Below are 24,141 nucleotides of genomic sequence, written 5' to 3' on the forward strand. Positions count from 1 at the left end.
TCACTAACGATTAACATTTCTCCCTTCCCCACTACCCAGATGTCTGACTGGAAAAAATTATGCATATTACTTTCCCCAAGGTCCACCCACAGCTCCAACTGATTCAACTGATGCCATCAAAATGGGCTGCCACAAACCACAGATTTTGTTAATATTCATTCATCTCAATACCCTTTCGCTTTCCCACACGGTTATACATATATTTGGACACTGAAACTTCTATAGCCACTGGCTGGCTTCATTTAGCTCGCTTCAGATGTCTGTGTACTCACTGCTGCAGTTTGCACAGCTCACTTGCTGAAGCTTTAATCCGAAATCACCTCAGACATGCTTGTATTTCTCCTCAAATGAAAGCTGAGTTTTCAGACTTTAAGAAAGGGTTGAATGGGAATGCCTGCTTGCTAAGCCACCGCACCGAGCCCAATTTGGTCTGAGCAGAAACCGAGAGCTCTGGAAGGCACTAGTCACCTGAGCAGTATTCTGTTCCTGCTCAGCAGAGTCAGCCCACACCTGAGGACTTTCCTCTTTTGAGTCCATCTCCTCTCTGCTGTGGTGCTCCATGGGGAGAGAGATCTACTGGAAGAATGTCTGGCTGAATAGATTCATCTGTTCACTGTGTTTCTACTTCCAGAAGACAAGGTGATCTTCAGTAACATGGCTATAAAAAAAAATTAAAAAGGAAGAGATAGAGATATTAAAACAAGTGTGACACACAGAACGGAGATATGAGGTATTATCATCAGCTACTGCACTACAGGAACACACTGCCAGAGTAAAGCAGGCTTGGCTTTACGAACATGTGCATTCTCATTTAGCACGCTCAAGTTCTGCCGTATAATACTTTCCAAGTCCTGTTAAGGAGGGAACAAGTCAACAATTGCTACAATTGCACTGAAGGATTATACTGAATGCCTCCTGCACTGAAAGATTATACTGAATTCCTTCTGCATTTCTTCACATTGTCCTTCTGGCACCTACTGGACCAGAAATCAATACATGATGCAGAAAATTCACCTTAAGCTTCCAACAAGAAAACACTACGTTCAGAGATGCATCACCAGTTTCTCGTTTCGTCTGAAAGAGGTTTTATTCAAGAGCCAACTGGCTTTACATCTACAGTCAGCTTTCACCTTGTACAAAACTGCAGTCCCAGTTGGTATTCAGGCAGCGTTACAACAGACAACTTTTAGAAAAAGAACAATGAAACTTGAACTCTAATTCATGCGAGGCCGAAGATCCTGACAAATTGCTTCCAAGCTAGGTTTTTTTCACCTCACGCAATTTTATTGGGGCCTCTCAATCTGCCATTGGGAATCTCAGAAGTGTAATTTACAGCTCTGGTGATTGGTTTAGTCAGTGGTTCAGCACCTTCCCAGTCCTTCGTCTCTAATGTCATATTAAATCACAGGCCCAGGAATTAGCATGAGGCTGAGCCCATTTCATTTTTCAGCTAGTCCAATTAACTCTATTTTATACCGAGTGCCTCGCTGGGCTGATCCAATGCCAGTACCCCGTCTGTGCACCAGGAAGAAAGCAGAATGCTCCTTGCTGACGCTTTCATTCATTTGCATTTTAAATGCAAATTATTTTAGTCATAATTTGTTCCCATAAATGCTACCAGTTGGCTTGTCATTGACAAACTAAAAAAAGAAAAGGATGAAAAAAAAAAAAAAAAAGCAGCAGCAGGCACTTTCTGCCTTCTACTAATTTTGCCAGCAACGAGTAAGCTTTGCAGACCTGAGCACTGACTGTACCACTGGTCCTGGCCACAACATATAAATCGATAGTACAGAAAAGTCTCAGGCTAACGTCACTGAACTGAATGTGGGGGGGGGGAACAACCAAAACCAAAAACCGGAACATACGACTTTCACATATACAAAGAAAAACTGTGGGAAAGATATTTCCGGGCATCGCTAGACAGCAAGTCATGGCATTATTGGTGACTAGAGCCTAGCATTTGCTTTCTTGTGCTGAGCCACACAGTACACGTGTGCCACGTCGTCCCCACGCAAGCAGAGACTGAGGAGCAGTGTGATGGCTGTTCTCACTTACTATTAGACCCATGCACCGTTAGGTTATGGGAATAAAGGGGCAGAAATCCTATTCCCATTAATATTACCTGATACAAAACATCCAGAAAAAACACTGAGGGGAAAAGGAAAAAAGAAATACATGTACCTGCATGCAACACTTCAACTAGGGGATCTCATTAGTATGGAAAAATGAACTGCAGCAAGCAATTAGGACCAATAAACAGCCTTACTCTCCAAGTGTTGAAAGCCAGGGTCATTTACAAATAAATATTATTTATTTATGTATTACAACACACACAAGCTCTGATATATAAGTAAATATCATCCATCCCTACGTAGCACTTTTCATCCATCTCTCTCAAAGCTACTTGCTACATTATTAAGGATTAATTCAGGGATTTTTCTCATACCTAATCTTACCACTCTCACTGAACTCCTCACTCATTTTATCAGGTATACAATCACCAAGGGGTCTAGAACTGCTTGTGTGAAACATGACAGCATTTATGTCAGTAACATAATCTGAACAATTTTTATGTAAAATTAAATGCCTACCCTGTTGATATTCTTTGGCTGGTTTATCCCAAACAGCTCTTTTTCTTGACTGTCATTATTAATCAAGAGCCAATTCAGGTAATTGCACTAACAATAGCCAGTAGTTTAATCAATTACCTAATTGCTTAGAAAAATAAAAATAAATGCTAGAGGTTTCAAGTTTGGGTGGTTTGGGTTTTTAAATTATCCTGTTAATAAGAATGTAATTAAATTAACCAGTGATTGAATTAAGAGAAAGGGACGGTTCTGGCTAATTCCACATGGTGCAACAAGTAGCAGAATTTCTGGCTGACCTTCCCCACAAGCAGATACTGAAGGTCTGAAAGAAGATGCTGACTCACTCCTGCAGACTCATTTTAGCACAAATAAAACTTACAACTTGAGCAGAAAGGAGACGAAAGGGTTCAGACAGGTCTTTAATAGACAAAACTGGGCATTAAGATTCGTATCTGCAAAAAAAATTGTACCAAAAAGTCGGAAAAGAAAGCAGAAGACAGTCATTTCAAGTTTTGCCATGGTTCTAAAGGTTAACAGTAATCTCAAATCTCAGGGAAAAACGCAAGGTTGAGCCAAATTCAGTGGCTCGGTGGTGCAGTTTCTATAAATGGTACTGTTATTGCTGTTCTTCACAGAAATGAAAAAAATACACTGCTCAGCCCAGCCAATTGTGTAGCAATAACAATCAGACATTATTAGGAGCCGCAGGATTTGCTGATGCTTTCAACTTCTGTACTTGAAAATACATCCTAGGATCTGCCCCTCTGGTATGCATTCCTACCACAGACTGGATCTCCACAAACTCTCATAATTTCTATCATCACCAAAATACACAGAAAAGCATGTTTCCCTGGAAACGTGGATGTGCTGAGAAGTCAGTGCAAGAGCAGGCAGGCCACATCCCAGAGAGGTCCCAAGGCCAGGCAATAAAGAGGGCCCGAGGCAGGAGCAAGCATTGAAATCTAGCTGGTACAAAAGCCAATAGTGAAACAAGACCTGCAGTTAAGGTCAGGAGCTGGAAAGCAAGATCTGGTCCAAAGTCACCGACAACAAAACCGCCAGGAAACACAAACACCCGAGTGAGTTTTCTAACACTGATGACAGAAAAGAGCGAAATAACTTTGCTCACTAGTCCTCCATAGGATGCTCTCCCTCATTAATCCTGCATGATCTTATTTTCTTCTTTAAATCCCCTTCTCAATACCCATTACAGCTGTGACACTGACAGCCACAGCGCCTCGAGATTTTAACGATTTCCCTGTGGTCTTCTCTCAGCAGAGATGTCTCGCTGCACAAGGAAGCGGCAGATGTCCAGCTCAGCACATAGCCACAATATTTTTTCAAATTAACTGCAGAAGAATCGTGATGGACAAGTTGGCCTATGTGGCCTCTACACTAAGCCTGTTAGTAATACCAGTTTGGGAGATACAAGTAAAGAAAATACTTATTTTCTCAAAGGGTCTAGCTGGAAGCTTTGTTGGTTTTTTTAACAGAAATACACGTGAAACTTTGGGCATAAGCATTGCCAAACAGCTGGCGTGCAAGGGAACACTCTCTGCTTGCTCTCCCTACCGTTTGCCCATGGATTATCCTTTGCAATTGTTGATTTTTCTCCCTGAATCTCACACGCGTCAGACTTTTTCAGACAAGCTAAATGCCGAGGCAAGTACCTCGATGGGAATGTTCTGCAGTGTCCAAGGGGACACACACACACATTATGAGACCCATCACCCAATATATCAACTGCAATCCTGCACCACCCCAATGCTTGCATACAACTTGATAAGCGTCACGCACATGAGCGAGAAGCAATGCCAACATGCGAGATGCTAAACCATTTACAGAAACTGTGAAGACAGCCTTTTCCTCCCCAAAATAGCAGGCATGCCTCACCCAGTCCATGCTGGGTGATGACACAAGCTGAAATGGTAACAGGTATAAATATATCCCAGTATCACTCCAGTACATCAGAGGGGCAAGGTAGTGACAGGGTGCAGTGTGTCACTACATATATATATATATATATATATATATAGTGAATCAAGAACCCCCACAGCTCCCATTACTTAAAAATATCTACTCCAGTGGAAGATAAGCTCGTTCTGACTTGTGTTTGCTGGAGCTCTGAGGCAGCACCCATGGGTGCTGCCCTTGAACTCCCTAGAACTTGCCGACATTTTTCACAGGTAGAAGCATGCTCAAAGTTAGGAAGTGACACTAGCACACCACTGCGCTCATCTCTCAGCAAGGCTTATCAGCGCAGGAACAACCTGGTGCTAACCACAACTAGAAAGCATCCGATTCAGAGTCAAAGCACAGTCGGCAGACAGGCAGGGCAGGATGAGTATTCTCCTACGTGTCCGTACACTCATAATATCCAGCTGTCTGCCTCATCAGGTAAGTGCAAGCAAAACCACCACCTCTTCAAGACAAAACAGGTTCCTTTCAGTACGCTATTCACATTTACCTTCCCTTTCTCAACATCCTCTGTGGACCTGCTGGTGTCAGAGACCTATGGCCTTCCTCTTTAGTTCTTGCCTTTTACACCTAATCCAAAAAAATCTCATTAATGGTGAAGCTTCTCCTCCGCAGCTCCTGATGCGTGGAAAGCACCTTTGTGTCATTGTCTGAACAGTTCTTCAAATTTTTGGAAATCTCACTTGAAAACTCCTTGACGACCACGATACTCTCTAACCCCTCTCTCCTGTTCCTGCAGCATGTTGATTTCTCTGAAGCTGTATTATTAAATGAGCAGCTTTCCCCAATCACTGCATTCCCCTCCAGAGGATGAGAAAGCACTGCTCAGGGGCAAAGTGCCTCTGTCCGACAGCAAGGTCCTCATTAGCCTTGCTTGTCCTCAGCAGAAGACACCCCACCCTCAGCCATCGCAGCACCCATGCCGTGTCACCTCACAGGTGCGCCGATAACCCCTAACACCTAGGGAATGCGAGTGCAATGGTGCTTTAAGAGAAATCCTCCAATAACCCCAAAGTCACTGTTGGTTTGTATTTGGCATGTAAGAGTTTTTGAATACAGTGAGCTCACACAGTGCTTCAAAGGAAAGCTCAGCTCTGAAGTTCAGAGAAAAGCACGACCAAAACAAACAAAAAAAAATATCAACAGTAACCATATTTTCTTGGCATACCTGCTATGAAGGAATGACAATTTCTTTCAATGCTGGGATTACACAAGAAGATACACAGACAAAAACTCTGGGGACTTCATCTGCAGCAACCTCTCCAGGTCTAATTAAGGCCATTCTGCTGAGAAAGCACTCGATCCAGTGGCTGCCGAACATTCATTTTTGTCCCTTCTCTGGGATGAGAAGAACGGGGGGAATATTAAAGCTGGGCAAGGGGAAAAGTCCACCTCCCTGCTCAGCGAGCCATAAAGCCACTGCAGTATCTCAAATGAGAATCCACTTTACAATAATGGCGCATAAAACAGCTAATGTGATTTACTCCCCAGTGTAAAAGAAGCTTGCATATAGATTGGGGTTCCCTGCAGCAATAATAGCAGGGGTTATTAGCTTAATCCTTTAAGTACTGAGCTCACTGACCACTCTTTTTCACCGCCAACCATATGCAAGGACAGCAAGATTGTTGCAAAAGGGGGTTTTACGACTACGGGTCTCCCTCCAGCTTTTAATACAAAAATGATTTATTATGCTCAAAAGGAACATCACATATGTCTGCAGAAAGCTATATCCCACACTTAAGTTAATTACGCCAGCTTGCCTAGAAGGCAGAGTCGGTGCATTTCCTGAGGTCCCTTGGCAAGAATACGCTTTCATTGCAGCAAGAAGGTTTCTAACCTCATTGAGGACTGAGTCACGACTGCCGTCTCCTCCTCTGCATTCTCATCCATCAAAAGCACATATTGTTTCAAGGAACCCTGGCTCTGGTGCCTTTTGGCTGAATGTTAATAATCAGGTAATATATAACCACAATATTTATGTTTTACTGGTGAGTTAGCAATGGAAACCATACATAGGGCTGGGGCAACAAAGATTATTTATTTCCACAAAAGGAAACCTGGCTTCAATTTATTTAGTCCTATAATAAGTAGAAGAGCTCAGCCAAACACAAACTCACTCTTTACTCAAATTGTGCATAATGAATCGATCTATCTACGTCCTTATGGCACATCTATCATCAAAGCAACAATGAGCTGGAAGAGATCTCTTAGATCTTCAAGGCCAGTCCTCTGCTACCGCGTCCAACGTGTGTCACGGTCCTTTTTCTAAAGGGACAGTGCCCGGGCACTGAAGGTGAAAGCATGACAGTCTGTTGCAACTATTCTCTCACAAAGTATCAGATAAGTAGCTGCAAGTCTAACTGTTTCTACTGTAAAATACAGGAGATAATCAAACTTGTCTTTTTCAGAATAGCTGATTCTCGGAAGGACTACAGGCCACAGAGAGCAAATTCGGCTAGCTGTACTTTGAAACAGGTGGGGACTTAACATACAGTGCCAGTTAAGGGCTACAACACAACTTCTATTTCTGTGTGTTTTACTAGCATGAAAGAAAAGTGACAAATAGACCCAACCTCCTGTTTAAGTCAAAACAAAATTCACAATACTAAAACAGCCCCCATAATTAGCTACATTTATAAATCAATTAAAATTCAGTTTGCACAGCTGACAGCAGCTGCAGGTGGTCAGAAACACACTTGAGGTAGCTGCCGACTGCAGAGCAAATTACCATAAAAGAGCTCATCCAGGGATTTTCTTCGCAGGTCAGTAGTAAGGGTGCCAGAGGAGAGCAAGTGACACCACATACCCATTTCTCTCCAAAAACAAATTGTCAATTTTTCTATCAGATAATAATAACAATTACATCGACATCTCATCCTATAACCAAGGTAATAAAGCTGCCTTCATTTTAAATGCCTAATACACAAGAGAAGCACGCATATAGCAAAGTGCCAAAAAGCATCACCATTCGGGAGGTAAGTTCTTCATTTAAGGACTGACTAGAGAAATACACCCTCTTACATTTTTTTTTTTCCTAGAAATGAAGGCATTAGAAAGCTTGAGACTACCAGTTATTTTATTTCCGCAAAACACGCAAAGAACCCTCTAGTAAAATCAGTTATTAGCATTTCATCTTCTAACTTAACCAACAGAAAGGAGGAAGAAAAAAAAAAGAATTCTTAAAAATATAACAGAAGAAAGCTGAAGTTCAGTATAGTCTCTATTCCCATTGAAGCTCTGAAAGACAAACATTGATACGCATCTTATAGACACCCAGCTTTGTGCTTGTTCATTCTTTAAAGGCCCGCAAGAACCACGAATATATCAGTAACATGGGAGACAGGTTGATGCACAGATACCAAAAAGCACATCGCAAATACCAACCATTCATTTCGCTCTCAGGACTATGAAGCTCAGCAGCCTAAACCAGGTTTTTAACTCTGATCTACAGACCCCTTCTGAGGATCTGCAATGAGCAGCTGAGAGGCAAGAGGTGACCATGCATAGCTTGAAATGTTTCGTACAGGGAAACTAACACTATAAAGGGCGAGTTGTCCCTTTAGGATAAGTAGTTCTGAAAGGCAGAGCACCGGGACCTCATTTTTCCATTCCAACGTTAACAATTTAACAAGCTCCCATTAACAAAATTTTAATGCAACCGTGGCACAGGAGGGGGGACAGGGCAACTCAACACCAAAACCTGGGCCTCGAGAGGTCCGCAAGATCAAACAGCCACGTGCTATAACGGTATCTCAGACCACAAGAACGGGCTTGTTTGGCAGAGGCAACCACCACCACCACCAAGACCAACGATCGCAGAGCGGTGGCAAACGCCCCAGCTGCCGCTTGCAGAAGCTTCTTCTGCTCACGCACGGGCCTTGCCCTTTCCTTCAGGCCCTCCACGGATGGAACCACCTCCCGCAGCTTGGACTCAGCAGCAGGCCCGAACCCACCGGCCTGGTCCTGCTCTGCCCTTGGACGAGCCTATCCACGGGGCTGCCACCCCCCCCCCCGCCCCAAGCCCCAGGACCACCCAGACCTGAGTTTTTCTCTGCTGGGGCCCATGTTGGTGCCCAAAGGGACCCCCCCCAATACGACCCTCGGCCAGCGCTCCCCTCAGCCCGGACTGCAGGTTTCTCCCCCCGCTCCCCCTTATATACCCTCCGCGCCCCACCACCGCCACCACCAGCAGCCAATCAGGGGAGGGGGTGCGACGCCCCCTCCCCTAACTAGGCCAATGGGAGGCAGGGGCGCGAGGCACGCGGCCAATCAGGAGGCGCAGGTGCCCCCCAGCCCGCTTCCCGCCACCGCTCCCCAGTGTGAGAAACCACCGCAGCCGCACCCCACCCCCCCCCCCCCCCACGCCCCGAGGAAGCGCGAGGCGCCGTCAGCGCCCCCCACCCCACCCCACCCCGTGAGGGCGCCCAACGGTCAGTCAGCCCCAACCACTCCGGCACCGGGGGGGGGGGACGGGGACGGGGGCTGGCGGCGAGAGGCCGCGCCGGGCTGGCAGAGGAGAGGGGACGGCCCGGCAGCCGAAGGTGGGGGACCTGGTGTAACCACGGGGCGAGAGGAGCGAGCGGCCCAGAGTAATTGGGGGGGGGTTAGGTGCCCACAGTGCTGGGGGGGGGGGGGAACAAGATGGCTCCGGTACCCCCCCGCCACTGAGGTGCTGGGGTCCGGACTGTACCATCCAGGGAGGGGGGGGAAACAGGGGTGGGGGCAGCCCCTTCTCCCTCTGTCCGGGGCGGGTGGGGGATCCCGGCTGTGGCGGCGAGGGGGGGGGGAAGCGGACTGTACCTCTCCCGCGGGGGGGGAAGGGGAATGACTGCGCCCTGCTCCCCCCCCCCACTCCTGGGAGCGAACGGTTTATCCCGTCCCCAGCGCTAAGGAGCCGCCAGCTCTGGGCGCCATCTTGGGTGCGACTAAAACAACAAGTCCAAAACCCCCGGCTGGTCCCCGCGGCGCCCCCGGATCGGGCTTCCCTCCCGGACCGTCCCATCGCGTTACCTGAGGGGGTCCCGTGCGGGTGCCGCGTCCCGGCCGCCGCCGCCGGCCCCGCTGCGGCCCCAAACCCCCCCACCTGTCCTCACCTCACAATGGTAGCTGCAGAGCGGGAGGGGGGGGCGGCCGCCCGGACCTCATTACCATAATCTGCCTGGCAACAGGCCGTGGCGCCGCACGCTGATTGGCTGAAACGCCTCCGCCCGCGAAGATGGGGCACAAAAGTCCTCAAGAAAACACTCGGAGGCGGCCAGGTCAGGGGGCCGGGGAGCAAGGGGGGGACCCCGATCCACGGGGGGGGGGGGGGGGACCCCTGCCCGGGCCTTTACTCCCCCCCTCTCGAGTCCGCGCGACCAATCAGAGCGCCGCTCTCATCCCCGCTACGTTCCGCCGGGGGCCATATCACCAATCAAAGCGCTCCTCTTATCGCGGCGCTCCGCCCCCCCTGCTGAGGGGGGTGTGTGTGTGGGGGGGAGGCGAGCAGCGCCCCCTGCTGGGAGGGGCGGGGCGGGGCGCCCCCTGCTGGCGGGGAGGAGCGGTCTCCGAGTGACGGGCAGTGATTTATTGGGGCGGCCGGGGGGGGGGGCGGCTGGGGTCTGTCCCTCTGTGTCCCCCCCCCTTTTTTTTTTTTACATGGCAAGGAGGGTCGGGTCCATCTCCTTCTCCCCACTAGATTAAGGAGGTGAGGCCCAAATCTCTCGTGGGATTCTGTGTCGCATCCGCCTGGCTGGCGGCCCCGACGCTCCGCGGGTCCCTTGGAGTATAATTGTCCGAAACAGTGTCAAAAACAGCAGTCCAGCGGGTTTCGCTGTCATTTTACTTATACACTTACAAATTAAAAGCTGAAGCCAGAGCTATTTGTATCGGTCGAGGGTCAGCCTGTGAGGAAACGTCCCCAAAAGGGCTCTTTTCTGCCTAAAGGGACCGAGACTGGTGCTGGTATTTCTTTTTTATCATGGTTTTTTCGTCCGAGTCCTAAATGTCAGCTCAGAGAAGGATAATAATTACTATTGTTCAGAAATTTAACTAATTGGTCATTCCAGTGGGGTTATTGCCATACTTTCATTGCCGCTCATCTTAAAGAGGTGTTTGTATTATGGTGGCATGGAAAAATACCGCTTTTCTTATTCCTTATTTGACATTAGCATATGCTCAGAAAGCTATTTGATCGAGTAGTTCAGCAGATAGTTCTTAAATAAGACAATCTCTGTGTTTAGTACCTTTTAAATTTATTCCAAATGGCTTCATGAACTGCATGTGTGCATGTGCCTAATAAACACTGTTCCACTGAAGCGTGGGCAGCAGCAGATTCTGTAACAGGCTATTGTGGCCAATTGACCCAAAATCCAGTAATAGAGGAAGGGTAAATTTTGGGTAAAGATGAATCACTGCTTTTACAAAAACTGGTTCTGTTCATTTTCTGCCCTAGGAGAGTAGCAAGAGGACAGATCTTGGTGCAATTAAGCATCTACTTCTCCACTAGGTCTGTCTTTTTAAAGCCCGATCTAGTCTTTTAAATTAAGAGGTACAGGTGTATATTGAAATCAGCCCCTGTTGTGCTGACCCATGCCTTCCATGAGTAATCAAGACTTAAAAAAAAAAAAAAAAAAAAGAAAATTTTCTAACTTGTGCTTAGGAACATAACCTTAAAATGTTAGATAAGAAAGGATTTTAAAATTGAAGTGAGCAGAATTAGTTACCAATTAGAAGTTTGTTGAGGTTTGGGGGTTGTTTTTTTCCCCTCCATAATACTTCTTTACTTCTCTGGGCCATTCTCTTAATTTGAATTATGAGAGTTATGGAGTCAATTTATTCCTCTAACCTATAAAACCAGTTTCGATTTCATTACACCATGCTGAAACGTTAGGATAACAAATAGCACAAGGAAATACATAAGACCAAACAAAACTGCTTTATTTCTCATAAGTCTTAACAGCTATACATGTTACTTTTAAAAAAAAATCAAAGTGTTTTCAGTGTTGTATTTTTATTCGGGATTTCCAAGAATCTCCCTAACATTTTGAAGACTTACTGGCTCAGACACAAACACACTATTGTGCCATGTTTTCATGCAGACATGTAGTTCTTCAACTGGGCACAAAACACCGCAGGACCTCAGGGCTGTCCTTTCCTGGTATGTGGGTCATACTCCAAAAGTTATTCCACAGGTTGGGGTTTGGATATTTTTTTTTCCCGTTTAGCTTGGAAAGACCCATTCAGTGCAAGTGTACAGTGGATGCAACAAGCTGCCAGATGCAGAAAAAGCATGCTGGTCTGATTCATCATCTGCAGTATCTGGAATCTGATGTAATGCCTATTGTATTTCCCACATTTAATGCGTTGTTTCTGATGCTCCAGCATGGGCTTTGTTTTACCAATAGCCTCATGCTGTGAGAGAGAAGCCTTCACACAAGGTTAAATTTCTTTATTTCTAATTTTCATAGTTCAAATAAGCTACATAAAATAATTTCCCCATTTGCCTGTATTGTCTGGAACAGTGCTATAACCCTTCATCAAATCCTCCTCCTCCCCCCCTCCCATCTCCTGGGTCATCAGATCTGTATCTCCATCTCTGCATCACCTCATTTGTATACTGCTGTTTCAGCGCTGCCTCTGCTGCATGTGTCCCTTCTTGCCTGTTTCGTCTCTTCCCTTTGGCCACTACAAGGCTCATTTTTCCCGGCCGCAGCACCGTGTCCCACATCGAAGCGTGCATACTGACATCCTCCTGGCAAGGGCCCATTTCTCCATCATTTCAGGCTCCAGGGAGAAAAGCCTACTACAACCCCAACCCATTTCATTTACTTGCAAATATCTTTTTGACCCAACTCTTTCACTTGAACCTCTTCATCCATTCTCTTCACCTAATAAAAGCACTGTCACAAGTGTTTGCCTTACAAACAAGCCTCCTGTGCCTGGACCACAGTCCCCTACAGCTGCTCACCAACCCTCTGGCTTCCAGACCTCCTAAAAAGCTTTTTTGGTCTTTTCCTGTCCATACCTCTTTGTTTCTGGTTTTGTTGGGCTTATTTGATTTTTCTTCATGATGTTATCCCATTTTGAGAAGCATGTAGATTAAAACATGACAAAGAAAAATGCTCAAGTGCTGTAAACTCATTTGAGTTATAGAAGCAGATGACGCCTCGCTGGCCCTGTTGACCTCCCAGACTACATCTGTGCATGATAAGTAGGTACTTGCACCTAGATTTCCAAATTAAACGGTGCACGAAATTGGGTTATGCATTGTGGCACCCATCTAACTTCCCTTGTGCAAGTCAGCAGCTGGCTGTGATTTAAAACACCAATCTAGAAGATGGAAAAACTTCAGCTCTCTCCATGTTTCTGTTAGGACCTGCTAAATTATAATGCAACTGAAATGTAATTACTTTACTTCCTGCCCAGAGAATACAAACCATGGTGAAGGTAGTGATGTGAGTTTACTGGTTTAGAGCAAGCCAACATAAATTTAAAGTGGCCTCATGTAAAACACATACAAATACAACAGAGTTATCCCACTGTGGTTCTCAGGGTCATCTCCCCCCAAAAAAAGGTTTAACTTTTTTTTTTTTTTTAAAAAACAAGCTGAATTAATCCCCTTATACTGTAAGGAAAGGTTTGACTAAAAGAAGTTGCGGGGTTAGCGTGCCTTAATAGCATCTACCTAATCATCTCAAAACTTTAAAGTGATTTTACTTAAAACTAAATGAAAAACATGCCATTAGAGAAAGCATTTCATCACATACTGTCACTATTGGCTACCCTTTTGCTGATCCATACCCACCCAAACAGTATTTATTCCCAATATTTAAGAAGAAATATAGGCAACAGGTACAGTAATAAGTGAGGAAACCATTCACATAGCACCCCCCCCCCTAATCTTTGCTGTGCATTTGTTAAAAGGTGCATCAAGTCTTAGAAAAAGGGAGCTTTTCAGTTCACTGTGAAAACCCCTTTAGCAAAGCCATGCTGCCATACAGGGATGGGAAAAGCGAGTTCTGGCTGCAAAAATGCCTGCAGGGAAAATACTTTGCCACTCACACACCAATATCTCCCTGACTCCATTAGAACAATATTTATTAAGGCTGCTGCTGCTTCAGATAGCGTCTTGAGGTCTTTGGGTTTAGGAGAAGAGAGAAATCAACCAAGGGAGTTTAGCATTTCACAAGTCTTGATGTAAACTGCCTGTTTGCAAGCTTTTCCAGGGTGAGAAAAGTATTTTTCATTCTTGTGCACAGCTGCTGCTGTGGAGTGCTGGCCCTTAAGCAAGGCAGCCAGGTGGCTGTGGTAGCAGTAAATGCTCCAGCTGACAGGCTACAGCAAGTAAAGGAACACCAGTGCACCAGAGTTGTTTTTTGCATTGCAAGACTTCTTAATTATTGAAGCATTTCCCAGCATTCTGCACTGGACAGATGTAGTTCAACTTCAAATCCAGGTCAACTACTTCATTTGGGATTACTGTTTATTTAGTACATGCATTTCTTCTCTGGGAAAGATGTTCAACCATGATTAGCCTTACAATATTTCACTGAAAGTACCCAACTTCGTTGGCTGATTTTTCACTCAAGTTCAGTGTCACCACTATCCAGTTCTGGTTGCGTAGAAGCATTGTCATTAGTAGGAAATGATTTGTGCATCAACTGCAAAGTAAACACAGAGGCTATTTGGGTTTCCTCTCCATTAAGGAAGCTAGAATGACTCAGAAAACTATTAACAATGCTTTTTGATATTTCTGAGTTTGCTGGAAAGTTGATTAAAGGTTGAATATTCTCTCTTAAAATTGTCCTAGGCATTATAATGACGGTTTTTTAAAAAATTGTGAACATTTACAGCATTTAAAGGATTTTTAACTTTTCTAGAAGTTTCCCAGCCCTGGGAAAAGACTTGTTAATACACATCCCTTTGATAGTTGTTTTCAAAAAGTGATGGTGAGATGATAGATTCAGTCTTACCCAGCCTCTGCTGGGAAAGAAAGGATCTTTAGAGATACTCATCCTGCTTCTGGATACGCTTAGTAGGTAAAAAAAAAGAGGCAACATGGAAAAAAGTTCAGTGATAACTTATGGTAGATGTTTAGACAGCAACCACATTTAAAAAAATAATCATATTTTATGATCTCAGTATATATGCCAACCATACACTCTGTTTATCTGGGCTGTTTATAGAACAGCAAAAAGTAAATTTCCCAGCTGGGAAAACTCAGTATTATTTTTCAGTATGTATAAAGATATTTATCTGTCAGATGGTCAGTATTCCTCCATCCCCAGAACTGAAGAATTAAGATGTCTGACCTTCTCATGGATGTAGGAATTGGTGGGGGGATGGTTCCAAACAACTGAGTCCTCTCCATCACAGACACCACAGTACATAACCTGGCAGGCTTTCTCTTAGGAAAAACTGAGACTTTTGTTCTTGCAGCCTTGAACAAGAGACTAAAGATATCACTGAAGACAAGGGTGGTTGGTTTTTGTTTTTTTTTTTTCCCCAAGGCCCATTTCTACTTATTTGTTCTTGTGCCAACACGTTCATGCAGTTTAAATAGGGGACTTTTTTCTTTCCCCAGTGTTTATTCTCCCGATGCATTTATAGACAGCAGTTATATCCTCTCCCAAAGTTTATTTTGTTAGACTATGCAAGCCACATCTCTTTCATTTTCTCCTGTATAACACATTCCTCATTCCCTTATCTGTCTTACTAGCTCCTCTGCTGTAGTGGGGAAACAGGGCTTTTAAAACGAAGTTTTCCTCTTGCATGATGCATTTTCCAAAGCAGCTTTAGAAGCCCTTATTGATTGCTAAGGGTAAAAAACTTCCCCTTGGAAGTCTTTAGCTCTCATCCAAAAAGTCTGGATCTCCAAGCTTGTGAAAGTACTCAGCAGCTACAGTCTCATCCTTCAGCACCTGAACAAGATGAGTAAGGTTTACCTGGAGATGGCAGTCAGGGTCATTTAAAAATCCAGGTCAGCAGGCAAGTTCAAGAGGATGAGATAGGTCTGAGGTCCAGACAGGAATTAAATCTGCAGATCATAGCTACTAGCTTGTGAGAACAATCAGGATTAGACAAGATCCTGTAGTCACTTACTAAGACCATAGCAATAAGACTGAGTGAAGATCAAGCTGGAAAGTGAGGTTAGAAATCCATAGCCAGGTACAGCTAACCCCAAGGTAAAGCCCAACATTGCTCAAGAATTACTCAGACAAGGAATATAGTCCCAGACTCGGCTTAAATAGAGCTCCTGGGCCCATGGGTGGAGGCCCCAGGTGAAGCTGTTCAGGATCAGTAAGATTTATTAGTGGCCTCAGGTCCCTGGCAGGGTGTAATGTTGTTGTTTGGGTGTTGTAGGTAAAGCTTTGTCCCTACAGCAGGCCTGGTTTTAGGCAAAGTAGTTTGTGTTTGGTTTTTATTTTCTTAGGTTTTGCTTTAGAGTGTGTCTTGTGTGTAATGTTTGGTGGACTATTGTCAATTAAAAACTTGTAGGTCTGGTTCAAAAAAACAGCTTACAATTTTGGAGGAGGTTGTATGCTTAACTTTTTTTTTTTTTTCCTGAGGCTTGAATGTTGCCATAATTTCAAGTTTTTCCTTGATTTTCTATCATGACAATTAGAAAGTCAGACCTTTGCAAAGAACAACGCTGCTGAAATTTTCCCACAGCATTCTGGGATTTTGTGGTGAAGTGGAAGAAAAACAACATTTGCAACATTGGTGGTGTTGCACTGCAATCAACATCTCTGGCATAGGAGACTGCGGAGTCCTGTTTGAGTACCTGACCCTGCAGCGAGAGCTGTGCGAGCAGACACCGGCAGCAGTGTGGGGCTGTATTGATTTAGATGTCATCTTGGATTGCATTCAAAATATTTTTGCAGAGCAGTTCTTTGCAGTTGGATGTGTCCTTCAAGAGGATAGTGGTCTCTGTGGTAGAGAAAGGTTTACTTTAGTGACTGATTAGTTTAAAGGAGGAGATGTTTTGAAACTAAGCTGAGTTTGAAAGGTAAGTGTATTCCACCCACGCTATAAGACAGATACCTGAACGCCTTTGAAAACAAGTGTCTTAGGAGAACAATAGGTATCAAATGGAGTAAACGTATAGCCACTGCCAAGATTTGTCAGTGAGTTCAATGTCGGCTTATCTCTAAAGCTGACAAAAAGAAAATGGTATCATCTGAGACAGCCATTAAGATTGAAGCCCCAGCCTCTGCCCTGGTGCAGATGGCTACAAATGAAAAACTTCTGCTGCCAGCCAGACAGGAAAAACATGAAAATTTGCTGCACAGAGGAAAAGCGCAGAGCTGCTGAGAGCAGGGAATTCTGGCAGATCCTCCACTGTGCTTCAGACAAATGACACTGGAGGAGAGATGCGGATACTGTAGGCTATGAGGAAATAACTTGTCAATCTGTTTCCCCAAAATCTTTTAGTGAACAGAATGTAACCCAATTATTTTGAGCCAGTCTCTTTTTCTATTTTTCCTTTATTTTTTTCCTTGCAGGAAATACTCCTTGTTGTCAAAGCTTCTATGACGTTACTCAGGTGTGCCCAGATGTTATGTATTCCAGGTGTGCCCAGGCACCTGGCCAGCTTGACCCAAAACAGAGGTGTTTTCTTCAAAGCAGTGGATTTACACAGTAAGGTGAGAGCATTCTTTCAAACACAGTTATGACAGTAGTTAGCATTTTTCTGTTATTACAGAGTTGTTCAACTGTTGCTTTGAACTCTTGTAACCTCAGCCTGCATACAGTGGAAAAAATCAGGATTTGCTTGCCTGAGCATGAGGCTGCAGTTCACAATAAAATATTTGCTGCAGTTCCAGCTGAGTGCTTGCGTGTCCTGCGTCATGTTAGGTTTGCTCTGCCTTAATCTTGCGGGGACCCTTCTTGAGCTTTGTTTCAAGAGTTTTGCTGTCAGAGTAGAATTCATATTTCCCAGTGCTCTAAAATCCATTTACTTGGGAAGACTCTCTTTAAAGCTAATACACTACAGTGGTAGGATCTGGGCTGTGAGTTTTATCAAAGGATCCCACAATTTGACCCCTGATTTTCAAAATTCTCTGAAATTTGCTGCTTAGTGAATTTGCCTGAATAATTTGCCTGAGGACCACAGTAATAGCAAGGACACTTCTTAAAGCAAATTTGGAGTCATTTTGATCAAGAGACTTGCCAGCTGCAGGCCCATCCAATCAGTAGCCAATTTTTACACTGAAATGTCTTTTTTGCCACCATGGTGAGATTGTCTTGAAAGTTATTTTAGTTGCTGAGGTATTTAGGAAGGCAAAGGACAGTAACACATCTAAGATGACTAGGTCATTTTATGCTTCTCGGATCAGTCTGATAAGGCTGAATTTATCTCCCTGGTGAGTTCTGTTTCATCCAAGAATACACTAAGAAGTTGAATGAGCCACTTCACATCCTTGCAGTCTTCCTCAAATGCAAAAGGTTGTAATGAGACATCTCCTTCTGTGTTAATCTGTGTAATGAATTCCAGAGCCTGGCTCCCCTTCTCTGCCCTCTCCTCACTAATTCCCCACAGAACTTCTAGGAAACCTGCTGATGATGCCTGTTTTCATTTTTTTCCTTCCCAAGTTTGCCCCTTACCTAGTTTTATTTTGACCCACTCACTTTCTCTTATAGTGGTTGCAGAAACTGTAGAAAAAATATTTTACAAAATACTATTTCATTTAATATAGAGCAACCTCAACACAGCAAAAACACATTAAAGGTGTAATTAAGAGTAAAAGACAATTCGGTATTTCTATAACACCTGCTGGGGGTTTATCTCCTTTCATAGTCTTTCACCAGGTTTTCTTTAACAGCTGACGTGTTGGTTGATAACATAAATACAAAATAAAAATGAATGAAAGAACCCTCTACCGTGCAGAATGCAGGCTTCTTTCACGATTAAATACTCAATAGTGAATCACACAATTGTTGAAAAGCTATTGGCAAGCATTTGAGTCAAAGGCAGAAAAAAGACTTAATGTGTACGGTGTTTTTTCTTCCTTTACTTTAAAGAAACATTTTTACAATGCAAGATCCTTTAATGAAGATAACAAGTTACATAGCCGTAAACTCATTTGATTCTTATTTTTCATTGCTGTACTTCGTGGATGCTTTTTGGTAGATTATTTCCTGCCCTGTGCCAGATGCTGTTTTCATTCACAATGAAGTAATAGTCCTTTGTGAGTGATATCACAGTATTATACCACGGCCCTTATTGTGACTTCTCAAATTTAACGTACTGAAATACATTCTTTGTTGGTTGTTTGGGGACTTTTAGATCTAGGCTTTGATTGAAGTCAGTCTGTAACAAAAAAAGAGAGAACAGAGCCCAGAGAACTTGGACAGTATGCAATTTGCAGAAAAACATGGAAACAAAAGAAGGGCAAAAAGGAAAAGTTTGAATATTTGATATATTCTATCTCTCCTTGTATAGACAGAGGAAAAACTTGAAATAAGACTTGTGTAATTCATTGTTTTTCAGGTTTTGAGAGGGTGTAGGTATTTAATTGCTGACCCTGCCAAGGGATCTACCCACGTGCCAGCGCTGGGCTCCTGCAGTCGATGCTGGATCAGCAGGGAGCATTGGCCAGGGGACCCTGGGTTGGGGTCTGCTCCTATTTCACACCGCTGCATGTGCTCCGGCTCTGCGCCCATGCACTAAAGCAAGTGTATCCAAATACAAATAATTTCTAGTTCTTCAACTAGATCACAGGGTTAGGCCCTTCTAAACATAGGCTAGAAACTTTGCAGTTCCCTTTTAGACATATGATCTGTGGGTTTCATATCATGATGATACAGTTCCAACCTTTGCCAGTACCAGGTTTATTAAAACTGGTGTATGCGTTTGTGCCAGTGTCTGTGTGCATAGGAATGAATTCTTCTGAAGGGTTATGTAAAGGTATATTTTCCAGAAGACAGAACAAATACATGGAATCCAGTTGAGTTACTTAAGGCCTGATCATCCAAGGAGTGGAGCGCTCTGATTTCTAAATGCAGGTTAGAGCACTTCGCATCCCCCAGTTCTGTGTAAGGTTGTAGGGGTGTGTCTGTGGGGGCACATGCATATGTATGTGTTTAAGCATAAATTGACCTAAGGACATAATTATACATGCTTATTTTTCCCCCCCTTAGAAGTAAACTGATAATTATGAAAAAGTGAGATGGAAGACATTCCTTTTGAAATTGGTAAGCATGTATTGGTTTAAAATCTTTGAGTAGACGCTTTTTTGGATAGCTTTTTAGCCATTCCAGTCAACAAAGGAGCTGGCAAACAGGTCTGTCATCCAGCTATATTTTCAGGAAGCATGGAAAAGGTCTCGTTAGACTTTTTTAACAGAAAAGAGGGAGATATTTATAATACCTGATAGAATATTGATATATTTAAATGTGCTGATATGAGATTTTAAAAAATAGAAAACGTGGTCAAATTTTGCCCTTGTTGTAGTCCACTGAGACTGCAGCAGGTAATATGTTGAGGAAAAATTTAGCCAAAAGCAGTTTTGAGGGAAACTGTTAAAATGCAGATAAATGAAGATGTCTGGCTCACCAGAAGAATCTGTATTCATGTGGCGAATGTTTCGTTACTCATACTGCAATGCTTTCTGAAGTATATTTTTGTATCATCATTTCCCATTTTAAATTCAGCTCTTAAATCCCAAAAGGGAATTAACTACCAGCCATTTGCATTTTAAAGGGAAAATTCAAACCTCAATAGAGTGCTCTACTTAAGACTCCTTTTATATAACTTAGCCAATGAGCTACATCTCGGTAGAGACCTTAGGGAGTCAACCAAATGACTGAGACAAGGCAGGGAAACCTAGACTTGGAAGAAGCCTTGTAATTTGCTTCATAAAATGCAGAATACACTGGTATCGGTGTGAAGCTCTCCTGCGAATTGATGTTTTCATTATTGTGGGACAAAATGCCTTTATTGTTGGGGGCAGGGGGAGGCACCTTCAACCTTTGGCAAACCGGGACAGCTAGAGCACAGGCTACTCTCTCTTGCTGTGCACGAGGGAAAATCATAGTAAAAAAAGCTGTAAAATAAAAAGAGCAACTTTGAATTCAGCCCTTTGCAAAACATGGGAAATGACAATGTTTGTTAAAACAGAGATCTCGGGTGCTGACTCATCTTCTGAGAAAATGTGATTCAGGAGAGGAATTGAGGGGGCTGTTCTGCCCCTCGGGCCATGGGTTTGCGGGTGGAAGTTGTAGGCGGTCCACTCCTTTCCTTGGAGACATTGGGATTCATCTTCTACTCAGATGTCCCAGTTCCTTTCAGCTGTGTCTTGCTGCATGCCTTTATTGAACTGAAACAGACTTCAAATACATGTATTTCTTTATTTCTTATCACCAAGAGAACCTACATTCTAACTTCTTGCTGCCTTAGTAGCTTGAAAGCTGCAAAAGTACTGCTACTTCTCATTTTCTTGTGGCCCTCCGAAGAACTGTACATTTCAAAGGTTATAAAAAACCCAGTGCAGAATATGAAGCTGCTCTCTTAAATGAGTTTATAAATAAATAGTACTTGAGAGCATTGTCTGTATTTGGGACGTTTAAAAACAAAAAAAAGTGTAGAGTGAGGTCTGCAAATATGAATTCCTGTGCCTGGGAATTCCAAAATCCCACTGTTTTTTTCCCCCCTAACTCTCAGTTGAAGACTAGGCTGCCTATCAGCACAAGACCCTTCAGCTCCTTCCCAAAGCGTGGTCTGGCGACGGGCACCGGAGGGCAAAGCTGCAGGTCCCTGCGGTACCTGGCGCACAACTCCTTTGTCTCCAGGGTGAGCGTTTCAAGAAACTAAAATAAATATTCCTGTGTTGACATAAGAAGAATGACTGGGTGGTTGGGAGCCATCAGGCTTCTAATGATTATTGTAACAGGAAATGTACCTTAATGTTTGTTTAAATAGAATGATGCAAACTGCAGCCGTCTATGCTGATATCAAATTAGACTGAGTAAGGAGGGAATTTTTGGTGGAGTTATTTTGCTTTTAAGAGCACCAGAAAAATAAGCACTTAAAAGTATCGGGCAGCTGATGGAAAACAACAGTTCCCAGTAATAAAGCTCTGCAGTATCAGACATGACATGTCTCCTAGACATTTTAAAATTCCTTATTGTCTGTTGCTGTGTCATAAGTTACTTCCTAACACACCCTGTTGCTTGCAAACTGAGTAAGTGCACCAACAAGTGGTTGGGGGGAACAGGGTGGGGAGGGAATAAAAAGCGACTTCAGTGTGCCATAGAAGAGCTTGTTAGCACAGGTTATTCCATGATGCCTGATGTAACAGGCACTGAATCAGACCTGATTGCAGAGGGAGGGGTAGATTTTTTGTTGTTGAATTGTACTTACCTTCAAAGCTGCTCCAAATGTTTCTACCTTTATTCAGCAGGACAAGTCCTGAGGTTTTTACATTCGATGTTGTTCATTGCCGTGCCATTTGTTAAGATGATTTGGCTTTTAATCCACCAATGAATACTGAATGAAGAATTCAATCATGATCCGATCTCTTCTTTTGCTTGCCAGTAACACAAGCCATTTTTATTTTCAATTTTAGGTTTCTTTTACAGTACAGGACAAAAATAAATTATGAGTAGAAAGAAGTTAAAATTGTTCCTCTCAAGCAACTCTCCTGTATCAATGCTTAATCCTTCCATTATGTGTGGTATCATTAATCATTCCACTGTAATATTTGACACACACATTTGTGGGACAAATTCAGATCTAATATAAAAGCTGCGATAATACTGACTTATGTGGAACTGGAGCTAATTATAACATATTTGAATTTTCATCTTTCATGAAAGGCCTCTATAAAATGAACAACCTTTCACACCGTTGAAATGAGACTGTCTGAGTGAGACAGGCAAGCAGATGAGAGGAGAGGAAAGAAACTTTGTCCAAGGACAACAGGAGAAATCTCAACATCATAATGAGCCCATATCTGTGGAAAATAAGCTCAGTTTTTGGTGGATTCTTTTTAATTGTGGGTTGTTTGTTTTTTTTTTTTTTTTCTTTTCTCTTTAAGCTCTCATAGGGCTTCTCTCCCACAAACTGGACTGCTCGGCTTATTTAAGTTGGAATGGTTTGGTTGCCTTGATATATGAATGACTGATCCTGCCATCTTCAGAGACTAAACAACACTTCTGTCTTCAGGGGTGGACTAGAAGAGATAAAGATGACAGGACGCCTTCAGCCCATTGTAGGAAGATATAAGGATGCAGAAGAGTGAGAATTTACTAAATATTTTCTGCAATTCCTCCCTCCCCCCAGTGTCAGGACTATGCCTTTATTTGTAGACCTTTAGACCCCCTGCCTTTTGAGTTCCATGTGTCCAGTTAAGTGTTTGCTGCAGCTCTTTGCAGAAGCATCAGGCATTATTCTGCCTTGAGATCCTGCCTGTGCCCAAAGCCTCCCATCCATCTGGAGAGAGATGAGCAGCATAAATACCCAGTTTGTATATTCCAAAAACTGAAGGTTAGCTAAAAAGGTGGTTAGGCTCTTTTCTATTTTTGCATTTGGGATCCTGAATCTGAGTGTGGGCTCATTACTCTATTGAATTATATATTAGAGGTAATTTCCTTTCCTGGATAGTGAATCCTACAGATGCGCAAATCTATTCCAAAAAGGATTGCTTGTATCTTTCAGACGCTGCATTTGTCTTGGGTAGTCTTTCTTTCCAGACAAACAAACTGTCCAGTTAAATTCATCGTGGTCATTGGTTTTGACCTCCATCTAGAAAATGAGAGGAGATCATAGACTTCAGCACATTTTCCCGGTGCTAGGATTGATACGCAAAGTACTGAAGGAGCAGCGGCTGCCTTTAGGAGCCATGCTCTTGTTGTGCTAGCCTTAAGCATCCTCGATTGATGTATTTTTCATTTTCCAATGCATTGCCACCTTTTCTGTGCTGATGTGTTTCAGCAAGGCAGTAATTTCTAAACCGAAAAGAAGGGGTTACTTTGAAGTTCGCAGTTATGGGAGAGCGAGTATTAATGTTATGATTGTTTCCTTAAGGGTCTGTTACATGCTGTAGGCAAGGATCACGCTGGTTGAGATTAACGCAGCACAACCTGCTGTTTAAATCTCCCCCCAGAAAAATCTCAGAATACCTGCATGAAAGCCAGATTAATGGCACTGTTTGAGGCACAGAACAGAGCAGTAGAAAAATGGCCATCAAGAGTTAAGGACTCATTGATACAATAAAGGGTAGACTTTTCCTGCATTCCTTGCCAAGCCCTTTTAAAGATGTCTTTGAGTAGAAACAGAAAGGCTTGTTGTCCACCACTATTTACTGTGTCACTTCCTTTTCACAGATTCCTATGCTGTTTTTCCTCATGCCTGCAATTACTCCTTTTATCCCTGTTTTTAAGGTACAACTCCACTTACAATGCATCTGTTCTTATTTATTCTCCATCCTTTCATTTTTCTAAACTTCATTGTATTCCCATAGGAATCGCCTTTCTCTTTTTTTTTTTTTTTTTAAACTCCTGTCTGCCTTGCATTATCTTTCAAGGCCAAGAAGGTCTCTGCATCTTTTCAATTATTCTCTTTCTATGGAACATCTTCATCCTCTGTGTATAC

General features: G+C 43.4%; 2 protein-coding genes across 12 annotated transcripts in view; one reads left to right on the forward strand and one right to left on the reverse strand.

Annotated features, from left to right (window-relative positions):
* The window catches only part of PRDM10 (PR/SET domain 10), a 46,143-nt gene extending 36,369 nt beyond the window's left edge, over positions 1-9,774 (reverse strand). For 6 of the 11 annotated variants that reach the window (XM_041125488.1, XM_041125487.1, XM_030023583.2 and 3 more), the window contains exons 1-2: positions 9,576-9,690; positions 469-658 (exon numbers count right to left, since the gene is read on the reverse strand). In XM_041125488.1, the coding sequence (XP_040981422.1) occupies positions 469-561 (93 nt within the window). In that variant the 5' untranslated portion in view covers positions 562-658; positions 9,576-9,690. Of the gene's footprint in view, positions 1-468; positions 659-2,884; positions 5,030-5,055; positions 5,682-5,733; positions 8,432-9,575 lie in introns of those variants that run through there. The other 5 variants (XM_030023575.2, XM_030023581.2, XM_030023573.2 and 2 more) reach the window with 5 other exon arrangements.
* Positions 8,431-22,568, forward strand: LOC115345177 (sulfated surface glycoprotein 185-like). The gene is made up of 5 exons (XM_030023585.1): positions 8,431-8,995; positions 17,118-17,191; positions 19,039-19,133; positions 19,689-19,742; positions 22,115-22,568. The coding sequence occupies exons 1-4, from the start codon at positions 8,629-8,631 to the stop codon at positions 19,714-19,716; spliced, it is 564 nt and encodes a 187-aa protein (XP_029879445.1). The 5' UTR covers positions 8,431-8,628; the 3' UTR covers positions 19,717-19,742; positions 22,115-22,568.
* Positions 22,569-24,141: the final 1,573 nt, after the last annotated feature.

This window comes from Aquila chrysaetos, chromosome 8 (assembly GCF_900496995.4).
Source record: "Aquila chrysaetos chrysaetos chromosome 8, bAquChr1.4, whole genome shotgun sequence".
In the NCBI taxonomy this organism is placed as follows: domain Eukaryota; kingdom Metazoa; phylum Chordata; class Aves; order Accipitriformes; family Accipitridae; genus Aquila; species Aquila chrysaetos.

Bases quoted from the DNA above. Each gene is read 5' to 3' on its own strand.
- LOC115345177 (XM_030023585.1), top strand. From the start codon at position 8,629: ATGTTGGTGCCCAAAGGGACCCCCCCCAATACGACCCTCGGCCAGCGC. The intron at 8,996-17,117 runs GTCAGTCAGCCC...TATGTATTCCAG, and splicing joins CCCCGTGAGGGCGCCCAACG to GTGTGCCCAGGCACCTGGCC. The intron at 19,134-19,688 runs GGAGCATTGGCC...TCCCCCCCTTAG, and splicing joins AGTCGATGCTGGATCAGCAG to AAGTAAACTGATAATTATGA.